The 20739-nt window shown below is 39.0% G+C and overlaps 1 protein-coding gene across 2 annotated transcripts in view; it reads left to right on the top strand.

Annotated features, from left to right (window-relative positions):
- Positions 1-20739, top strand: part of TLN2 (talin 2) — a 188520-nt gene that overhangs the window by 155708 nt on the left and 12073 nt on the right. For both annotated transcript variants that reach the window (XM_074601899.1, XM_074601898.1), the window contains exons 47-53: positions 323-506; positions 2420-2545; positions 4120-4236; positions 6329-6514; positions 10649-10756; positions 14554-14659; positions 17936-18060. In XM_074601899.1, coding sequence (XP_074458000.1) covers positions 323-506; positions 2420-2545; positions 4120-4236; positions 6329-6514; positions 10649-10756; positions 14554-14659; positions 17936-18060 — 952 coding nt within the window. The remainder of the gene's footprint in view (positions 1-322; positions 507-2419; positions 2546-4119; positions 4237-6328; positions 6515-10648; positions 10757-14553; positions 14660-17935; positions 18061-20739) is intronic.

Genomic DNA, 20739 nt, shown 5'->3' on the forward strand with positions numbered 1-20739 from the left:
GTGTTAAAATGCAGTGCTCTCTTCTTCTAGTGCCCTACCTTGTTTCTTTTCAAGATGGGGTCATTTTAATAAACTGCCTTGCACCTAGCCCAAAACATAATGCTAGTTTTAATAGTCTTGTCTCTTTTTCTTTTTTATTTGCAACCTGGCCTGTGGTATATTAGCATGAGTGGACACTGGCATGATGACTTACATCAGCTCTTTTATGTAGCTGTTAGTCACCATAACATCGAAAAACATGGTTTTTTTCCTCGTCTCCTTTTCCACTTCCTTCCCTGCTTCCTTTTTTTTTTTTTTTTTTTTTTTTTTTTTTTTGCTACAGGGAAAATATCCTGAAAACAGCAAAAGCTTTAGTTGAAGATACAAAATTGTTGGTTTCTGGTGCTGCCTCAAGTCAGGACAAACTGGCCCAAGCAGCTCAGTCCTCAGCTAACACCATCACTCAACTTGCTGAGGTAGTAAAATTGGGAGCGGCTAGCTTGGGATCCGATGATCCTGAAACACAGGTGAGATGTTTTATGATTTTTCTGATACTCTTAAAGAGACCAGAGACAGTTTTCAGTTGATAAGACTTTGTGGGACTTCTGCTTTTAAGCAACACGATGGGGTTCATCTCTTCTGGGACTTCTCTGGGTTTACTCAGACATCACTCTTTTTTTAGAACACAATCAAGAGCTTAAAGCATTTTGGCAAAGTATTTGTCAATTTTTACTAAGTTGTGATCGGACTCCTGACTCATCCCAGTTTTGTTCTGAAGAGCTTGCATGGCTTTATAGCTGCTTATCCAGCTTACAACTGGGCTGTGCACTATGTGGTACTTGTGTAGCCTGATAAGCTCTTGCCATTCTTTAGCTGTATCTGAGCTGTTTTTCATCTAACTTGGTAACTTCAGCCTTCAGCATAGATTATCTCAAATATTTATTCCGTTGTTTGTTTGGATCTTGTGAAATGGAGGTTGGCAAGCATGTTGCCAGTGTGCTTATGGTGGTACCAAATTAGTTTGAAAAAGCCTACTCATTTGCATAGTGCTCTGAAAGGGCTGTGTGTTCTGTTGTGCTTGACCCTTATGATGGACTAAACTTCCAAGATGTTCTTTTCTAGGAAAGTACTGCTGGAAGCACTTTTTTTTTTCTTTTTCTTTTTCCCTTTTTTTTCTTTTTCTTTTTCCTTTTTTTTTTTTTTTAAGGGAAGGATTTCCATAAACTAGCAACATTTGAAAAACATTTATCACACATTGTAGGTGTATCCTGTGTCCTAAATGGAGCATTTGTAATAGCTTTAGCACACGATGCTGTCACAAAATTTTTCCGTAGCAGCAACACCTACTTTAGCGGGTGCAACAGAGTTTTGGATGTCTTATACTGCAAGTTGCTGCACAAGATAGGCAGTTGGACAACAGAGAATTGCGTCAGCCTGTCCTGTGGCTCACGTTCTGTTCTTATTTCCATGGTGAAGGAGCTTCTGAGCTACCAAAAGCCAAATAAATTTTTCAGGAAAAACAAAGACTTCGCTTCTGTATAAGTTACAGTGAACTATAAACACAAAAGAATGAGGCTGTTTTATTATTACTTTTAAAGCTACAGAAATGCAGTTCTTGAGAAGTGATTGTTCCACATCTTTGCATTTTTATTTTTTTTCTGAGCTTTCTCATTTTTGGTGCATCTTTCAACATTTTCCTTAAAATGAACTCTTCTGAATTCCAGCAAAATGCTTAAAACATCTGATTTTCTACTAGGGGAAAGGAGAAGGATTTAGAGGAGAGAATTATTCCAATAATACCCTAAAACAATTAACAAGCCTGTTGTACTGTCTGTCTTTTGACATTGGGTTTAGGAGACAGTATCTTCAGATTTCTCCAGATTTTACTTAGGATTCGTGACTTTAAGGCCAACCAACTTATTCAGCATTTAATTCTGTAAAGCCTCTTACAGAGGTTTAACTTTGTTTTCCCTGAGAGAAGTCTCCCTCTAACACCTAGCCATGGCAAGTACATTTGATCTTTCAGTAGGTGATTTCGGAATTGGTACATAACTGTAGCATGAAACTGTAAGCTTGTAATCAATGTGTTTTCTTGCACTCATCCTGCTTCCACCGAAAGGGTGAAGAACATGGAGAAAAGTAAAACTCCTCTTAGGGAAGCTCAGAGGAAGGAAATCCTACCTGCAATCAGCATTTCAATTTCTTCACAGGAAATAGTCACTTCTATGAATTCTGACCAGTTATATGAAATACTGTAGCTATCAACACAGCTTTTCCTCTTCCATAATACTCCATGTTTTGCTGGGTTAGAGGGAGGGTGGTACTATTTGTGTACCAATAGTAGATTTTTATTATTTTTTTTGCTGTGTTCTAAAAATCATGCCCTCCTCCAGGCTGCCGTTTCTTGCCTGAGGCTTATGGCTATGTCTCACTCCTATAGGTTGTCCTGATCAATGCTATCAAGGATGTTGCAAAGGCCCTTTCTGACCTCATTGGTGCTACCAAAGGAGCTGCTAGCAAACCAGCAGATGATCCATCCATGTACCAGCTGAAAGGTGCTGCCAAGGTAAAACCTTATTCTTACATTATATTTGAAAGCATCTGTGCAATCACGTTTGACAGACATGTGAAACTTTGATTTCAACAGTTTCTGATTGCCTGAAATCTCATCTCTTTCTTTGTTTCATTATCGTCCCGGGATGATACAGAAAAATAAGATAACACTATTGAGATTCCATGAAGCTATCAGTTTTTGTAGGCTGTCAGATCCTTTCGTGTTTTTGATGAAAGAACTGTAATCTTTCTGAAGAGAAACTTCTTTTGCAAACCCATTATCTGAGGGCAGGTTCTCTTTTAATAATGTTACAGACTGAGATTTAGCCAGTACAATGCGGTACTTAAATACTACATTCTAAACAATGACATATGCTCAGGATAACCATGCAGCCTCTTTATTTAGACCTTGCAGCCTGGGGAAGGAGGAAGAAAGGGCGGGAGGGAGGAAAGACAAAAAAACCCACCTCCAATAACTCTACAGTAGGATATTGTGCATTTCTGACCCCTCTCTCCTAGATCTTTCCAGGAAGTACATAGGTATCAAAGCTCAAAACTCGCACGGATTACACCGTACCTGTGATACCTTTGTGCTTTATTTTCCCTACACCTGAGATGTATTATGAGATTTGCCTCACAACGATTTTGTGGCTTCATGTCTACAAAATATTTTCAGATGTGGAGATTTAGGTGATATTACTTCTGCTTCCACATTATGAGAGTGTCGTGGCAGCTTCTTGCTTGGCTGGAAGCTCTTCTCACTGTCATGTCTGTTGCTTACCTCTAAGACCTGTGCCTCTTCCTTTCAGAGCACGTGATAACAGTAAACTGTTGAGGCACTACTTGAAAATGACCCATCTAGTCAAGAAAAGTGGCTTCTTGGCTCTTTTGACTGTGAAGAACTCTCTGTGTTTTAAGTCATAATTGTCAAGAAGCTGGCCTTTCTGTCTCTTCTTTTTTTTTCATTGTAGCTATCATTTGTATCTCAACATACAAATGAGGGGATAGGAAAGGCGTAGTTATTAGAGTGATGATTAGGTTATTCTGCATCAGGACTATTGGGTTTGTAACAGGAACAGTAACGCTGATTCTGTGTTTGCATTTGGGCTTGAGGCTGGTGTTCGGCTGCTTGCTTACCTGGGGTTTTGTCTGATTGCAGAGAATGTACCAGGTAAATTTCAAAAAGAAATACCATACCTCTGTTCTTTCAATTTGCAGTGTAAGATGTGCGGGGAGAAAAGACACTAACATAATCAATCTGTATAAGAGACCTACACTGGAAATGTTGTGAATCTTCCATTTATTTATTTTTTTTTGAAATTTTTTGCCAGAACACTCACACTTAACATGATACTGCTCTGCAGTTAGCAATTGTGCTGCATTTCTGCAACTTGCAGGGAGCTTTCAGAGATTGGCCAACAAGAGACTTGGTATTTACTCCCATAACAAGTACAGTTCATGAAGCCTCTTAGGCCCTGTTAGAAGTAATAATGCTACCCAGCTTAATTTGCCTTGCTCCATACCCTGCTGCCTCTGAAAAATGGGAAGGAGGAATCATGTATTTTTGTCTTCACCTCTCTTCTTCAGGTGATGGTAACAAATGTCACGTCGCTTTTGAAGACTGTTAAAGCAGTAGAAGATGAAGCTACTCGAGGGACAAGAGCTCTTGAGGCCACGATTGAGTACATCAAACAGGAACTCACGGTACAGGATAAAATAGTCATATGTGGCAGTTATTGAAAGCATGCTCTTACACTCAAACCAGTCTGCACAGCGCCTCCTCCTCAAGCTATGCTTTACTGCCTTGCAGTTTAGTTCTCTCTACCTGTTGCAAATTGCCTCTGAAAGTAAAATTACAATGCCACTTCAACCTGTCTGCTTTCAGATATTACCAGTCCCCACTTTGAGATTTGAGAGGCTGCTGTCACGTACAAATCTGGAAGCAGCTGCTGCTTTGTTCTTCAGACATTAAGCTTTCACTACAGTTATTCTTTTCTGGGTCCAATGCTATTCACTTATTTCTTTTGGTCCTCGTTTTGGTAATGTCTCCTCAGCATCATAGCCATATTGCACCTGCAGTTTCATCTTGTTTCTATTTTTCCTTTATTATAAAATGGTGCTACCAGTGATACATAGCATCTATGATATTCTGTCTGAGCAGGAATTAACAGTAGCATGGAATTCTCTCCCAAATTAGGTGTTAGACCATGACAATTCTTTTCCTTCCTCTTTAAGATATGAAAGTATAGCCTCCAGCTGCAGCTTTCAGGGTTTTTTTTTGGTTTTTTGTTTTTTGTTTTTTGTTTTTTTTTACTAGTACACTAGTCAGTCACCTAAATTAATACATGTGTGTTTGTGAAGAAGCCTGATTTTTTTTCCTTCCTTTACTTACAGTCCATTTCTATAAAAAAACTATAGACACAGCCTTCAGCAGAAAATATTTTGTTGCGTAGTCTGTGGATTAGCAATTCTTACACTGTAACTGCAGCGGCACAGTTTTGCCTTGTCAAGTGCTTTCCATAAGAGCACTATTACACTACAATACACTTGAACGCTACAAGTGCATCTGTTTTTCATTGTGTGAGCAATGCCGTTGTAATGAAGAAATAACTCTTGTTTATTTTAGGTTTAGGTTTGGGGTTTTTTTTAAATACCTGTATATAGTTGTTGGGAATTCATACAGTGTCTGCAGTGGTAAAACCTCCTGATTCAGTACCTGATCAGGAATGTTCTGTATGATACCTAGTGCTCGTTACTGTTACTGGCTAAGTCACATTCCTTCCCGTAACTGATCTAAAAACCTGTCCAGATCTGTCATTGAAGGATTGTGCAGTATCACATCTGCTTTCTCAATCTGGTTGGTATTACTTTGAAAGGTTCCTTCTCTGCCTTTTCATTTTGTAAGCATGCCTAAGGAATGTGTCTGTGGTGGTGTCATCTCTCTCATGGGGATGAAAGTGGAGTACTGGGAGAGGGTTGAGAGGAGCATGGGATCGCCAGGCTTATTTTTGTCCAGACATTTGCATTCTGTAACCAGATTGCACTGTATGTAGCCAAGAAACCTCTCCTGGTTAGTGGCCCCTGCACACTAAAAGAGTGGCAAGCAAATACAGACTAAAGCTTGGGAAAAGGAAATATAAGGTAAAAGTAAGGTTACCTAGCTCTTATTACCTACATCTTACTGCAGTTCATTTATTCTACTGTTCACGACAGTAGTATGTACTGACAGATAATTTGAACTATTTTCACACAATTCACCTTGCAAAATTATGTCTTTAGGTTTCTAGGGGAGATGAAGTATAGTGTAAGAGACAACGTTCTGTCTTGACTTTTTGAGTATTTCAGTGATGTTCTCAGTCTGTCCTGTGCTGTGCTATCCACAAGGGCGTGGTAGGGCCCAGCCTTTGCAGGGGAAGGATCTCCTCATGTGAGCAGCCTCAGCAGCAGTCAGGGTGAAAAAAGAAGAGAATTAAAGGAATAGTAATTCTTTTGATCCTGTACCACTCAGAACAGCTGTCTGTACCAAACTGTCATGCAGGTAGTTAAATGGTAGATGAGATGAATGGGTTAACAGTTTTTTGTATGCTTCCCTCAGCTTATTGTTTCTCCCCGCTGTCTGTAGGTGAGCAGGCTTATCAGGACCGGGCTCGTGACAAGGAGGAATGATATTCAAGTACTCCAGATATGTTTCTGATTTCCTGCTGCTCAAAGGCTGCTTCCAGTTGCTGTTTCTTTCTTATGATTGTTCTGTTTTGACCTGAATGGTATCAGGCTTTCCTTCTGCTTTCACTTTCAGGTGTTTCAGTCAAGCGAGGTTCCAGAAAAGACATCATCACCTGAAGAATCAATCCGGATGACGAAAGGAATCACCATGGCAACTGCCAAAGCTGTTGCAGCTGGGAACTCATGCAGACAGGAGGATGTGATTGCTACAGCAAATCTGAGCCGCAAAGCAGTAGCTGACATGCTAACAGCTTGTAAGGTAAAGATTCGCTTCCTTAACTAAGACTGATTTTATTATTTTGTGTGTGTGTGCGCCTCTAAATCCCTTGAATGTTATAGTTTCTGCTCAGTTTCTTTGTATTAATGCTCTACTCTTCAGATGAGAAAGTTAATGGTTATGATAATTTCAAGGGAACATATCTCTCAGAAAGGGTTTTCTGTGCTATGCACAAAAAAAAGAAGCAGCCGTAATATTGACTATTTTCTTTTTATGAAAATTAGAAGTTTTCTTTGACCTGAGATTTCCTAGTTTTCAGTCTCCTATTAAACTGGAAGACAAACAATTTGTGCAAGTAGTAGAACATACAAATAATCCTATGGTCCCAAATGTGATTTCAGTATTTCTAGGAACAGTGAAAGGAATGGTGAAAGGAATCACTCAGGTCTATTTTTAGCAGTTCCTTCCTCCGTAACCAACCCTGTCAGTTTGCTCAATTTCTTCTGTACTTTCCAAAAATGTGTTTTTGCCTTTGCAGTAAAAAAATTTGTACCCTGTATTCTATACTTGCGTGAGCTAAACAACTTTCAAAAACTGACCTGCAAAACTGGGGGGAAAGTATGTGTCTATTGTATGGCTATTAAGCCATTTGTTGTTTGGAAGTGGCTAGTTCAGACACATTTTTGTTTCGGTCTATCCAAACAGGCAGCAAATTCTCAGGAACGGAATCCTCTGTTTCCAAAAACATTATAAACACACTCGCATAGACAATATGCAGGCCAATACATAATTTTGAACATTTAATTATGAGCATTCATCTTTTTATGTTTACATTTGGTCCCAGTTAATTTAATGGTTTTGGAGTTCATGCAGCTGACATAGATGAAACTTCCTGCAAACTGAACAATGGAGGTCTGGGATGCTGGAATAGCATTCGGGATCTCCCAGGGAATTACCTTCACAAAGAGAGCAATCTACAGAAGGAGAATGGCTGGGAATCAGTTTTACTTCCCTGTAATGATACACTGGCAAGGAGTAATATCTAGTTTTATCTTGTCTTGCTTTCCTAAAATCAAGAGTGGTTATTGGGCAAACAGGAATAAAAGTCTCCAGGTATGCTAATTTTATGCACATCTAAAATGTATAACAAAATAGTCATGTCATTTAACAAAGCTTTTAAATATACAGTTTGTACCAGACTTTATTTAGAAAATCCTGTTTCTACAAATTTTGCTCAGAGACTTAGAAGTCTTATTTCATTAATTTCTACAAATTGATTACTGTACATGACATTTCAATGATAAGCCCCATCCCTTGAATTTTAGGGGTAGGAACCAGCAGTCTTAGCTTCTATGCTGTAAAAGCTGTGCAATGCAGCACAACTTGGGGTTTGTGGTATTTGACGAATACTGGAGGGGTTTCCAGTGTGATAAAGCTAGTCTGTACAGTAAGCACTGACAAATAATCAGATTTTGATGTTCTTTGGGCTAAGACAAAAGTGCCTGTATGTGATCTATGGCAGAATTGTATAGAACGTAGCTCAGACTTCCTTGGTCTCAGGAATTTAAATTTAAGCTCTATTTCATTGCCAGCTGCCTAAGGCAAGTAGCATAAGGGATTTGACTTATTAGCAGTTATATATATACTTGTGCTTGTTCTCCTATACATGAATTTATAGTGCTTGTTACTAATTCTACATTTATAAGTAGATGCCATTTCAAAAGACAATGAGGTTGATTACTGCAGGATGTAATGAACCGAGACAACTCTCATGAAAGTCAGTGGAAACACTGTAATTGCATTTACTGAAGGTTAGAGCAGGCCCTAAGATAATAACAATTTCTGTCTTTATTACCTATTTGTATAAAATAATGACTATGCAGTAAGTAACCTGTGCATAATATCACTATTTTTAATGATTGCTGTTGGAAAGGAAACAGATACGAAAGGTCCGCCAAAAGCATAGAAAATAATTGAAGTGAATAATGACTTAAGTCATTACATAGCCAGTAGATTGAGGGAAACAAGTATTCACCGTTTCTCAACACTCATTAGACTGCATCTAGAATACTGTGTCCAGTTTTGGGCTCCCCAGAAGAAGAAAGGCACTGTTCAAACTGGAGCGAGCTCAGCAGAGCCCGCCCAGACGGCTGGGGCTGGAGCGCAGGCCCTGGGAGGAGATGCTGAAGAACAGCTTATTTTTCATTTTCAAATAGGGCAGAAGGATACTTCAAGTGTTTCATATGAATACATTGTAAGCACCCTAATATGCCTTTTCTGCACTTAAATATTATTGTTACACATGCAATTAGAGCAAAAATCTGTAGGAGAGAAATATAAACTTCTTTTTATGCTTTGCATACATAGTCAAGACTGATAACAGAATATTTTGGGGGCATTTTCAAGGTTCAATGAGTCTTAAAACAAACTATATACCTCACAGCAGACTAAACAGGTGATAAAGTCATTTTAGGAAGACATTTTTGTAACCCAGAAACATCCCAACAGAAATCTTACCACACCAGTTAGGACTTGCAACAGAAACGTTTACGTTTCCAGACGTGCATGGAAAGCCTGCCGAAGCATCTCAAACTGAAACGTGTGTCCAAAGAACAAGAGAACACATGTATTTCCTCATGCCGAGGCTTCTGGAGCATGTTTGAAGTATGCTGAAGATTGGGAAAATCGTATTCTGTTTCCTCCCATCTCCTTTCCCGTCAGATCATTTGCAGACAAGATGAAGAGATGAAGGTGGCTAATGAGAGCCCTTTTCGTGCTCGGCTGATCTTGAAGTTCCCGGTAGAGGGAGCCCACAGACCAGCCCAGGCCCAGCTGGCCGCAGCGCCTGCTCGGCATGCTGAGGGTTGCAGGAAGGGCTCAAATAAGTGAGCAGTGAGATAATCCCCCACCCCAGTGGAAGACAGGAGGCTGCAGGGGTGGTAGGAGCTCTTCTGAGAGAGGAAAGGCTAATTGTTAAGATTTTTAGGAATTTTCACTTGCCAACAACTAGCACTTCTCTTCAATTAAAAAGTTCCCCAGAAGTTTATTTTAGAAAATAAAAGGCTTGAAGAAGCTGCAGTTTTCACTTTTTATTAAAAATGAAATGAATTTGTCAGGCTTATGTCAGATGTCAGACATACTTAGTGGAAATCCTTAAGAAGTCAAAGAACTGACTCTATTGCTGCTTCTCTATATTTAAACAGATAGTTCCATCACTGCCTATTGCTGTGTTGAATCTCGACGTCAAGCTAAAGCCATTAGTAAGCTCTTATTACAGTGTGTTGCCACATAACAGAAAGCAGCTAACACTTTTTTTGGGTGGATGGGTTGCTTGGTTGGGTTGGATTTTGTGTCTGCCATGTAGAATAATGATATTCTGGCACTTCCATAGCACTTTTCATCTGCCCTTTGGAAAGTTTTCGATAAGGAACAAACTATTATCTTGTGGAATGGAGAAGGAAAAGTGAGACACCCACGTTTGACCCGGGCACTGGGCTGGTGGTTGACTTCTGACTGGCCCAAAGTCTTCTGGGGCCAGTCCAGTGCTTTGGTCTCTAAACCAGATGGCCACTTCTGCTTTCATTCCTTGATGGTAGGCTCTACAGGCTTACAATAAAAAAAGTGGGTTTAGCATATTTCTAACCTGTAAAATGTAAATGGCCGTTTGTGGGTGGCAATTTTTATTTTTGTTGGTATTAGTAAAAAAAAAAAAAAAAGAAAAGCCACAATAGCATTACCTTTGCACTGTAGAACAGTATACGCACAACCCAAGAGCCCATTCCAGCCCCAAGATGTTTTCCAAGTGGTATATTTTCATTAGAATAAATCATAAATCCTTTTGTATTTTCAGATGGTTCTTCAAGGGTTTCTCTATTTGTCCTCAACTGTCAGAAAGAAGTAGTGCTAGTGCTGACAATGCCTAAGGGAGAACACTAAGAAAGACAGCAGATGCACACCCAGGCAGGAGGATGTGCTGATAAAATAAAAAGTGTTTCCAGTGCCATTCTCAGAAGTGGAGCTCTGCTGCTCTTTGAGCGCAGTTGGCTTCCACTGTTACAACAGAAATGGCTGGCCCTCAACCTCAGAGGTCTTCCCTTCTCTTTCTTCCAGCTTCTCTGTGTTGACCTTCTCTTGTGGGAGCAGTTTTGGGGTACTAATGTTGTTTTACCTCCTCAGCAAGCATCATATCACCCAGATGTGAGCGAAGAAGTTCGAGAGAGAGCCCTGCGCTTTGGAACAGAATGTACCCTGGGATACTTGGAACTCCTGGAACATGTTCTCCTGGTAAGGAGTAGTCTGCATGCATATATTGGATCCTTCCAAGGAGAATAATCTCTCTGACGTCTTTCTATAGTGGCTGCTAGTGATACATTATTTTTTTTTTATCAGTTTGCCACAAGATTATGAGCATATTCAGGAAAAGCAAGCTAAAATAAACTCAGTACTTTAGCTCAAACTGCAAGACAGAAGGAAGACTGGAAGCATTTAAATGGGACTGAATTCTGGATCAGATCTGGAGGCAGTACAGGTCCTGACCTAAAAATGGTCCCTAACAAAGAAATCAAAATAAGACACTTTAGTATTCTTTTAATCCCACTATAAGCATTAGACATATTAGGCACACTCCTGTCCCCAGACCAAAGAGATTAATGTAATCTTTATGAAAGTGCTTTTACATGCCTTTTGCAGTCCTGATTCCAGGAAAATAAGAGGCACCTACTCAATGCTATCCCAAAACCCCAAGCCAGCACTGCCTCACAAAGAGCTCTCCAACTCATGCCAGACATGGCACCCCCAAAGCTCTGCATAAAACTTCTCCACTCAAAATCCAAACTCATGAATTCTGCTGCCAGTTGGCTTCTTGACCATACATAATTATCACATAATATATTGTTCTTCTGTTGCTGTTACATTTGTAGGAAGCAATAGTGTGTGTTTGAACTAACATTTGTGAGATATTGAAGTTTCTGGAGGTGACTTGAATCAGCAATCAGCTTCATGGACTCCCAGAGTTTTCTTTTAAGTGGCTTTAAGCTGACATATTAAAGTCTCTGAAACTGAAATTTGCAGACACTAACTGCACATTAGCAAATCCAAGTCAGCTTTACTGCAGAGGATACAGCCTGTCTAACCATTTACATCAGCTCTTTGAAATATACATAACATACAAGTAAAGTCACAGTTATGCTTGCCACTAGCAGGGAAGATAGTTCAAGAAAGATTGATCTTGTTAATGCAATTCCTAGAGATGCATAGCAGTAATTAATTTGGCGTTAGATGCGTGATCCATTTTCAGTTTAGAAGTACTTTGGGGAATTTTTCAGATTTGGTCTCCCAAACGCAGTCATAGTACTTGTTTCAAACTATATGCCAGAACAAACCAAAGGCTTGAGTCATTTTTTGCTCAGTTTACTTTTCTCTCTCTGCTAAAGTAAAGAGACTGAAGGTAAGAAAGGCCTGTTCCTTCAATAAAGTGGAACAGCCCTTTCTTACCTCAAACTGCTTTACTTTCAGGGCCGTAAAGCCGTGAGAAAATCCCCCCCCCCCTTCCCCCCTTTATATTTGCTGCCTTAGAAAACTGGCTCTGACCCAGATTACAAACACAATTGCAGAACGTAATGTCTGCATGGAAAAAAAGATGTATGGAAAGGTAACTTCACCTTGACTCTTTGCTGAAGTCTGTCTAGAACTAGTCACGTTCACACATAACACATCCATGCTGTGCTCCATAAATGTCAACAGGATCTGGAAAGCACATGAAAAAAAGATCACTTTCAGAGGAGCATTGAACTAAGTACGTGACAGACTTTGCTCTAGGAACTTTTGCCCTCTTTCCCCTGAGTTCTAACTCTTGGGGGTTGTGGCAGAGACATAGTCTATGTGTAATCCAAGTGATTTGTTTGCTTGTTCTGTGGTTGCCTGAGCTGTTCCCCTGGTACACAATCTTGCTAACTTAATGTCCTAGCTCAGATTTGTTTTGCTAAGGTAAAAGAAAGCAATAGCACAATGGTTTCAGTGTCAGACAACCCTGTTGTTTCCTGATCCCTCTGATAGTTCAGAACCCCTAGGTCTACAATCTCATTTAATTTATAACCTCCAGAAACGCAGATCATCTCAGATTAGAAATCTCGAATAAGTCCACGTGGCACCTTGTGGTACAGTTGTTAGTAAGTTCAGTCATGCCCTCGGTAGTCGGGCTAGGGATGATTGCATGGGTGTCTCAACACAGGGATGCCAAGGAGTATTATTCAGCAGCCATATTTCTTTGAAGATGATTCTTTTTAGGCGCAAGAGTTGTCAGATGCAATATCTAAGATTCCTTAAGCCAGTGTATTAACTCATGCAGAGGTTGCATTAGGCAAGTGGCACAAAACTGACTTGGTTGTTCAAAGGAATATTCCTCTAATCACCTAGCTAGGGGTAGGGCATGGGAACACACTAATTAAAACTGATGGGCATGCACAAATTGGTATGAATAAACTTGCAAGTTGTATTCTTAGCAAAGTTAAAGACTGACCTGCCTTCCTTCCTTACTCATATGCTCCATCTCGGTCAGTATGGATTCATGCTGAATTGAGGGGAAGTCTGAGGCTTTTGTTGTTGTTCTCATTCCATGCCTGTACATGACTCTGCAGGGGATGAGAATCTGCTGTAAGTTCTAAATTGGCTTTAAAACAATGCAGTTTGTAAAGTGCTATTTTAAAATTTGCATTTGTTTGTTCAATTTCAACATTGTCACCACTATCATAGGTAGCACTAGTGTTACAGTTGCTGGAGCAGAAAATGTCATTCTTTGCTGTCCTGACTACATTCATGTATTTTTGGACACTTTTGCTTTTGTGGGAAGAAAACCCTTGAGATGCTCAATTTCTGTCATACTAAGAGATTATGCAGCATATAAACCTTGGTTATAACTGCGTTGTTACATTTTATTAGCATTGAGATTGTTTAGCTATTGAGGATTCATGTAATTCTGTTTATTGTGGACGCTAGTTGACTAAAGATCATCCTTAGGAAGACCGGTCCACCCATACATTGACATGGCAGTTCCAGAGAGATAGAATTCCTCATGTGGCAGAGTTCTCACCAGGCAAAATTAAGAAAACAATTCAGTTTAGTTTATTCTGTCAAAGTAAGAGTTTTGACTGCAAAATGGGAAACACGCTTACAAAAAGATAAAATGTATTTGTAATGTGCACCTAGTTTTCAGAGCTGCTTTATGAGGGAGTTTTTGAAAACATTAAGAAAATGCACACCTGAATGTGACTTTCAAGACTCAACCTCTTGTTTTGCTCTTAAATCTCTCTATATATCTGTCACTCTTCTCTCAGAGGTAGTTTTTGTATAAACATGAATTTCTAGAATTTAATCTCTTTTCTCCTTACAGTATGGGAATTAAAAATGCAAATGTTGTTCCTGTTCAGGAGAACAATTCAATCTCACTGTCTGAATGTCTGACTGTTTTCCATTTGAAGAAGCACGGTTTAATACTTGATGCAAATTCAGTTCAGAACTGCCTTTCTTTCCCTTCTATTTAAGGGTTTTGCCCAGGGTTGGCATTTCCATTGTGTTCACCATTGCTGATTTTTTCCAGAACAGCCAATTAGCACTAGCTTGCAGAACTCTGTAATTCTATTTCTTAGAAATAGTGACCAAACAGTCTGTTGATACTAGAAAATCAGCTCCTCTCCAGCAGTGTAGAAAGACTAAGCCTGATGCGTAAGTATAATGACTATAATATCTGAGAATGGAGTGCTAAAGCTGCATATTCCTCTCACATATACACACATGCACCTCTGTTTTGGAGAATTCTGTCCTAGTTTTAGGACTGAGAACTTCCAGACAATATTGTCCGTTCCTGTAGAAAGACAAGGCAGTGCCATTTTGCTAGGATGCATCAGACGTTACAGTATAAGCCTTTGCTCCTAGTGACTGACAATTGTATTTCTCTCACTGGACTCAGGTTTTGTCTCAGCCAATTGCTGTTAAAATAAATCTTTCGGTAGTGTGTCTCGGGAATGTTCCAGCATTCTCTGGAATTCTTACTAATACGCATTATAACGTTTTATCTCTTTCTCTAGATCCTTCAAAAAGCAACTCCAGAACTAAAGCATCAGTTGGCGTCTTTCTCCAAGCGGGTTGCTGGTGCTGTTACAGAGCTCATCCAATCAGCAGAAGCAATGAAAGGTGAGTTGGGCAGCCTGGCTACCAGTATGGTGTGCTTTATACTCCAGAGATGATGATCTATCGTTTTTGTAGTTTAAAACAAATCCAAAAACTTTAAAAAAAACCAACCCTTTTAGTATGTTCGAGGTGTCTTGATACCACCTACTTCAATTCTTTTCATTTCTCTGCTGGTATTCAGTTGTTCATAGTGTTGCTAAACTTGTCTAAACTTGGTAAACTCTCCCACTTCATATGATCATAAGTCCTCTGTAAATCATGTGGCCTTTGAAGATGGAGCCATCAAGCAGAGCACTCAAGATGCAGTAGCAGAAAGCAAAATACAGTATCGCTCCTCTTGAACTGGTGGCTGAATTGTAATTGGATGGCTGGTTCCTTTCTTTACACTCATGTTTGTTCAGTCAAAATAAGTCCTTTGCTTTGCAGTGATAGTTGCTTTCCAACTCCAAATAAAAAAGGATACCGTCATCTTACTGAATTAATACTCAGCCTCTAGCAATGATGTCAATGTTAGGTCTATACTGTTTACAGTCCTCTGTCTGGGTCCTGCTCTGACAAAGTATGTTAATGAAACAATGAGAGTCCAGAAAATTGTGGTCTGGATGTTTTCCTGAACTCTTAGAATTGAATTTCCTGAACTCTTAGAATTATTGTGGACAAATATAAATTCGGCACTCAAATAAGCAATGAATTCCATTGCTTAGCAGAAATTCACTGTTCTTATAACAGATGCGTGATATTTTTCTCAGATACTGCCTTCCTTGGTAAAATTTTTATCCAGTGATGCATGTTGAACTCGTAGGACCACAGGTCTAACATTCTACATTTTAAATGAGATGAATACATATTAAGGGTGGTGGTATTAAATATTAGACCACTACTGCTGAAGCACATCTACTGCCAGATTTACTGGGAGCTTCAGTCTAAAGAAATCTTCACAGCCATCAGAAAGGCCTGGGAGCGTTCCAATCTCATGGGTAATAAAAAGCTATGGTTAAATATTTTGAATAAAACATTGTAATCACTTTTGTATTTAATTCTGCTCCCCCCAGCGAAGGCTTCTAATAAACTCATATTTGTTCGATCCTTCTTTCCTAAGCTAGGCCAGAGACCACTACACTAATTTTTCTGATATTCTGTGTAACATATGCTGCAGGTTTTCCTCAGTTATTTCCTGCATTTATCAGTACACATTCCTTGGAAAAGAATCCTGACTAAACACTTTTCATATATGGGAATCCCTTATTATTGTCTTATGTTTTTTTCCCCCCTCTATTTCTTAATATGGTTACTCTGTTTCATATAAATGTGATCTACATTATGCTTTTTCCCTGTTCAAGTAAATTCATTGAATTCTTCAGCCTTTTCTGAACTCTTCTGTTTTGAAATTTCTGTTTCCATTTGCTAACAAGCCAAGCCAATATCAGAATTTTTCTGTTCCTTAATGTGTTTTAAAAATATTTTTATTATCCTCATCTTTGGAGAGATCTATTCATTTCCAGTATTTTTTACATATTAATTCATATTCATTAAAATAAAAATTAATTAATTTTTAATTTATTTTTTAACTTACTGCCTGTAGGGAATTTTTTTATTCGCTTTAGAAGCTTTTTTTGTGAAAATTAAAATGTTTTTTTAACGATTCTCCGTTTTCATTCCTAACTTTCATTTATAGATCCATGACAAAATGTTGTCTTCTAACCAATTTAGCATGAAAATGTTTTCACCTGTTGAAATGCCTTTTTTGAAGAGGAACTGCTATACTTTACAAGTTTGGTTTTGACTGTGTTTATACATGCTGCCAGTATCAAAAATACTTTTTTTTTTCCTGCTTATCTGCCAATATTAGGGTTTAGTGTAGAATTCCTTCATCTTGAACACCATGTGAGCTGAGAAATTGTCTCGGGTAATGTTTTGATATTTGATATAAAATACATATATAGGGATTAGCAGCATGAAACAGCTCTAGGATTACAGTAGCGTGTATTTTAGATTTCTCCCAGCACATCATAAATAGGAGCCAGTCGTTTTGTATTCTCCTGTGATTTGGTCATTCACAGCGGAAACTGCCTCATTCTTTAGCTGGTGAAATGTTGATCCATAAGCATTCAAGGTTATTTCTTTGATGTTTGATGAATCAGACATGGGTTATGCTATTCCTGATGCAAAGTGCCAGTATTCTTCTCCCCAGTCGCTCTTCCTTAATAAGGATTAGTTATTAAGTTGATTCAGGTGATATTTTAATATTAGGTTCACCTAGACTTGCTGATCCAATTTCAATAAGTTTAACTAAGCCTTAAGAGATTTTTTTCCTTTTGGTTTTTTTTTTTTCATTCAAGCTTAGTCTTTCTTTGCCTGATATACATTACCTCCCGTCCTTCTCTGTTTCCATCTGTGGCTCCACTTCCTCCCCTTGCTCTGAGTAGCTATGAACTTAGAAGTTTTCTTCCTGGTTTCCTTCTCTCTCTCCATCTGATTTTTCCCTTTTGCTGTTTCATTGCTTCCCTCAATCCAGAACACGGATGCCTTCTGTCATCCAGGGAATAATGTTACAAAATTGAAAATAATAGTGCACTGAGAACTTCTAAAAATCTGAGGTCAGCTCCAGCCAAGTATTCATTTTGTGGACCTACAAAATTTCTATGAGCCAAGAGAAATGCCAAAAACTCAACCAAAAAAAAAAAGAAAAAAAAAAAAAAGGAAGAGAAAAAGAAAGTTGACCTTTGAATAAGTTACAGAAACTGCTTTGGCCTTCTCTACATTGCTGTTAGAAACGCATTGCCAAAAGCATGCTTTCTTCAGTCAATACTAGCTTCATCTCTAACCGCTGCCAAATAAGAGACTCTGAAAAGTGTGCCGTGGATGATTATCTGTTTTTGTCCTCTTTACCGTTCTGTCAGACTTCTCAATGTACCTTACAACTTCTAACCTTCAAGTTAGAAACCGTCTTAGTAAGAGCTCTGATAAACACAAGTTGAGTGACAGCTAGTTTTGTTCCTAGGATGGACAGTATCCCTTTTTGAAGATGCTTTGTTTACACAGTTCTTAATTAAGTTACTTTCATAACAGAATAATCCTGCTAAATACTTTTTTTCACTATGACTTACATTTTGCTCTCAGTGGCATAAACTACAGTGTTTTTATGCCATTATGGTACTAAAATAAGCTTTTTACAAGGTGCATTCCATATTTGACACTTGAAGTGTGATTGTAAATCACCGTTTGAATGGCAGCTCACAGTGGCACTGAAGTTATTGCCTTTGTCTCCATTAATTTCAGGGACAGAGTGGGTGGATCCAGAAGACCCAACAGTCATTGCGGAGACAGAGCTACTAGGGGCTGCAGCATCAATTGAGGCTGCAGCAAAGAAGTTAGAGCAGCTGAAACCAAGAGCCAAGCCAAAGGTGAGTGTCCATCCCCGTTGTTTCTTTGAAGTTAATAAAGCAGCAGATGCATATAGCCCATATACTGGTGTATGCTTTGGTTCTGTCCATGATAACAGTATAAACAGTCAAACCTTGCATCAGTCTCAGTGCCACTAGACACTGCACTGGATGGGACTTACCCCTGAAGGAAGCAGGTAAAAAGATGCTTTTCAGGGAGTGAGTCAAGCACCAGCCATGAGCAAGCAAAGGAAGAAATGCCAAATGCTGGAAATGCTTTTAAGAGTTACAGATTATTTACTTTTCTTTTCCAAACACATTTTACTGATGTGAAAAGTCATTCTTGCTTTCCTTCGAAGGCCCTTTGTTCTCATCTGAATGTGTGTAGTATAGCAGGAGAAAGCAGCAGCAACACAGAAAGGATTCAGCAGAATGCAAAAGACCTTCAGGATTTTCTAAGATTAAAACCAGAGCATGTTATGCCATACTGAAAGAGTAGCTGCTTCAGTATCAAATCAGATATGTGGTATGACTGTTTCTATTTAATTTTCCCGAAGGAAAAGAAATTACAGTTCATTGTGAAAGCAAGTAATGTTGCATATTGCCAGGTCATTTCAAATGTGTCTCTGAATATATTATATAAAATTAAGCCAACTATTTTCATGTGTGGTACAGAGGGAGTACATGAAACTGCTGTTACTTCTGGTTGTGTGCATAGCTCACAAGACTGGATCGCAGAGAATTGCTACCTTTTGCCTAGTGTGGAATAGCAGGCAGGTTTTAGAAGAAATTACCATGTTGCCTAGAATTGCATCTCTTCAAAATGAAAATCATACTTTAGCTGTGAAATTGACTTCAGGAAAGGACTATGTGTCTATTTCCCTGTTTATGCTGCTTTGTAGGTGCAAAACTGTTTTCTGAGTAAAGCTAATGAGAAGACTTTCTGAAAAGCAGGGCCTCAAGAACATTCAGTGTTGGATGATTGTTTTTGGTGCAGGGTGGTATTTTGTCATTCAGGAACATGAGATGAAATAGTTCTTGGTAGCTTCACTCTTTGAGGACTTCCCACCCCCCACACCATCCCCCCCCCCCCCGCCCCCCCGCTTAGTAATAGGAATAAATTAGCTCATGAAAAAGAAATGCTCTTTGTCCTGCATTTTTTTAACAAGTACATCCATTTTGTTTGTAAAGAAAAATGGTCCTTTATAATGAGATTCTACAGAGCAGAGGGGACAGGCTGAGTCTGAGGACCATCACCTTTTCTATACAATCACTGCACAATAGCATATGTGTGTTGCCTAGTAACCATGGAGCAGTTTCCTTCCAACATCTAAGCCACTCCAGGGTCATTGTAATTTCCCAGTGAATACAGATCTCACACCTGCTCCTCATTTAGCATGTTAATTTGAGTATCCAGTCTGCCTGTGATTTATTGCCCTGTTTATTTGTCATTTTCTGAAACTAAAATTCATATCCAACTGTTTGTTTAATTTGGGATTTAAACAGCTTTTACATCCTTTTTTAGATGTTTAATCCCTTTCACAATATGGATTGTAATACACATCAGAGGGACTAGGAAGATCACAGAGTGGCTCAAATATCCCTTTTTCTGCTGAAGACTTGTAGATTGTATCCTCCCAGAGTAGGATTTCCTGCTTTGAACAGGCTCTGTCTTTCTGATGGTCATCTCTGACAACATACACGGTGTTGTCGTGGGAATGCCTAGACTAGGTAAGGCAGTTGATACGATTGATTTTTTTTTTTTTTTTATGCTTAGTCTCTGAAATGCAGGAATAGTAGCTATCTTCTGCAGTGGAACAGACCTCTGGTCCAACTAGACCAATATCCTGCTTTGGTTAACAGGAATCATCACCAAATGAACTTGCAGAGAAGTCCTTAGTTGGTAATTTTAGAGTAATCTGCCTGCAGGAAATCCATCTTCTTCATCATTATTAATTGGTGTCTGATTCTCTATTTTTGGGTAAGCTTCTGTTATTGGGGCAAGGAGTGGGAGTAATTTGATTTAGGCTGGAAATTTTCATCATTGTGTGTCCCAGTTTGTCTATTACCTCTAAAGAAAAAAATCAATAGTTGAAGGCAGGGGATTTTCTCATTTGTTCACTATCTTAATTTTTTTTTATACTTTCGCATTTTTTTAATTCTTGTTTTCTCTACATATTTTTGCACCTATCATACCCCCTTGATGTCTTAGACTGAGACCAATAGCATGAAACTTTCCACTACTGGGAATCATCTTATCCCAGAGAACATTCCCTGATAAGACACAGACCTGCTAACTGCTGCCCATGTCTTATTGTATGATGCATATTCTGTTTGCTTTAAATCCTGGTCATTTGGCTGCTGGTGAATGTGCTCCTAAAATGCTTAGCCCACTAGTCTACTGCCCCATCGATACCCTGTTAATATCTGTCTGTCTTCTGAGCTTGTGTCTTGCAAACACTTTGAGGATTCCTATAAGTAGGTGTTCTTAACTTCTTTGCGTAACACAAAACCTGTTCACTATTCTCATTGCGGTGTTCAAGGTGAGGAATGATCTGTGAAGCACTAAGATCTTTATTGTTTATTAAGCAAGTTTTGGCTGTCGTATTTCCTTTAATTACAAATTACATTTTTCCTGAGGTTTTGGGTTTTTTTTCTGTTTTCCATTTTCAGAGGGTCAAGTGTCTTGCAATGCAGACA

The sequence above is a fragment of the Larus michahellis genome, chromosome 9 (assembly GCF_964199755.1).
Source record: "Larus michahellis chromosome 9, bLarMic1.1, whole genome shotgun sequence".
Lineage (NCBI taxonomy): Eukaryota > Metazoa > Chordata > Aves > Charadriiformes > Laridae > Larus > Larus michahellis.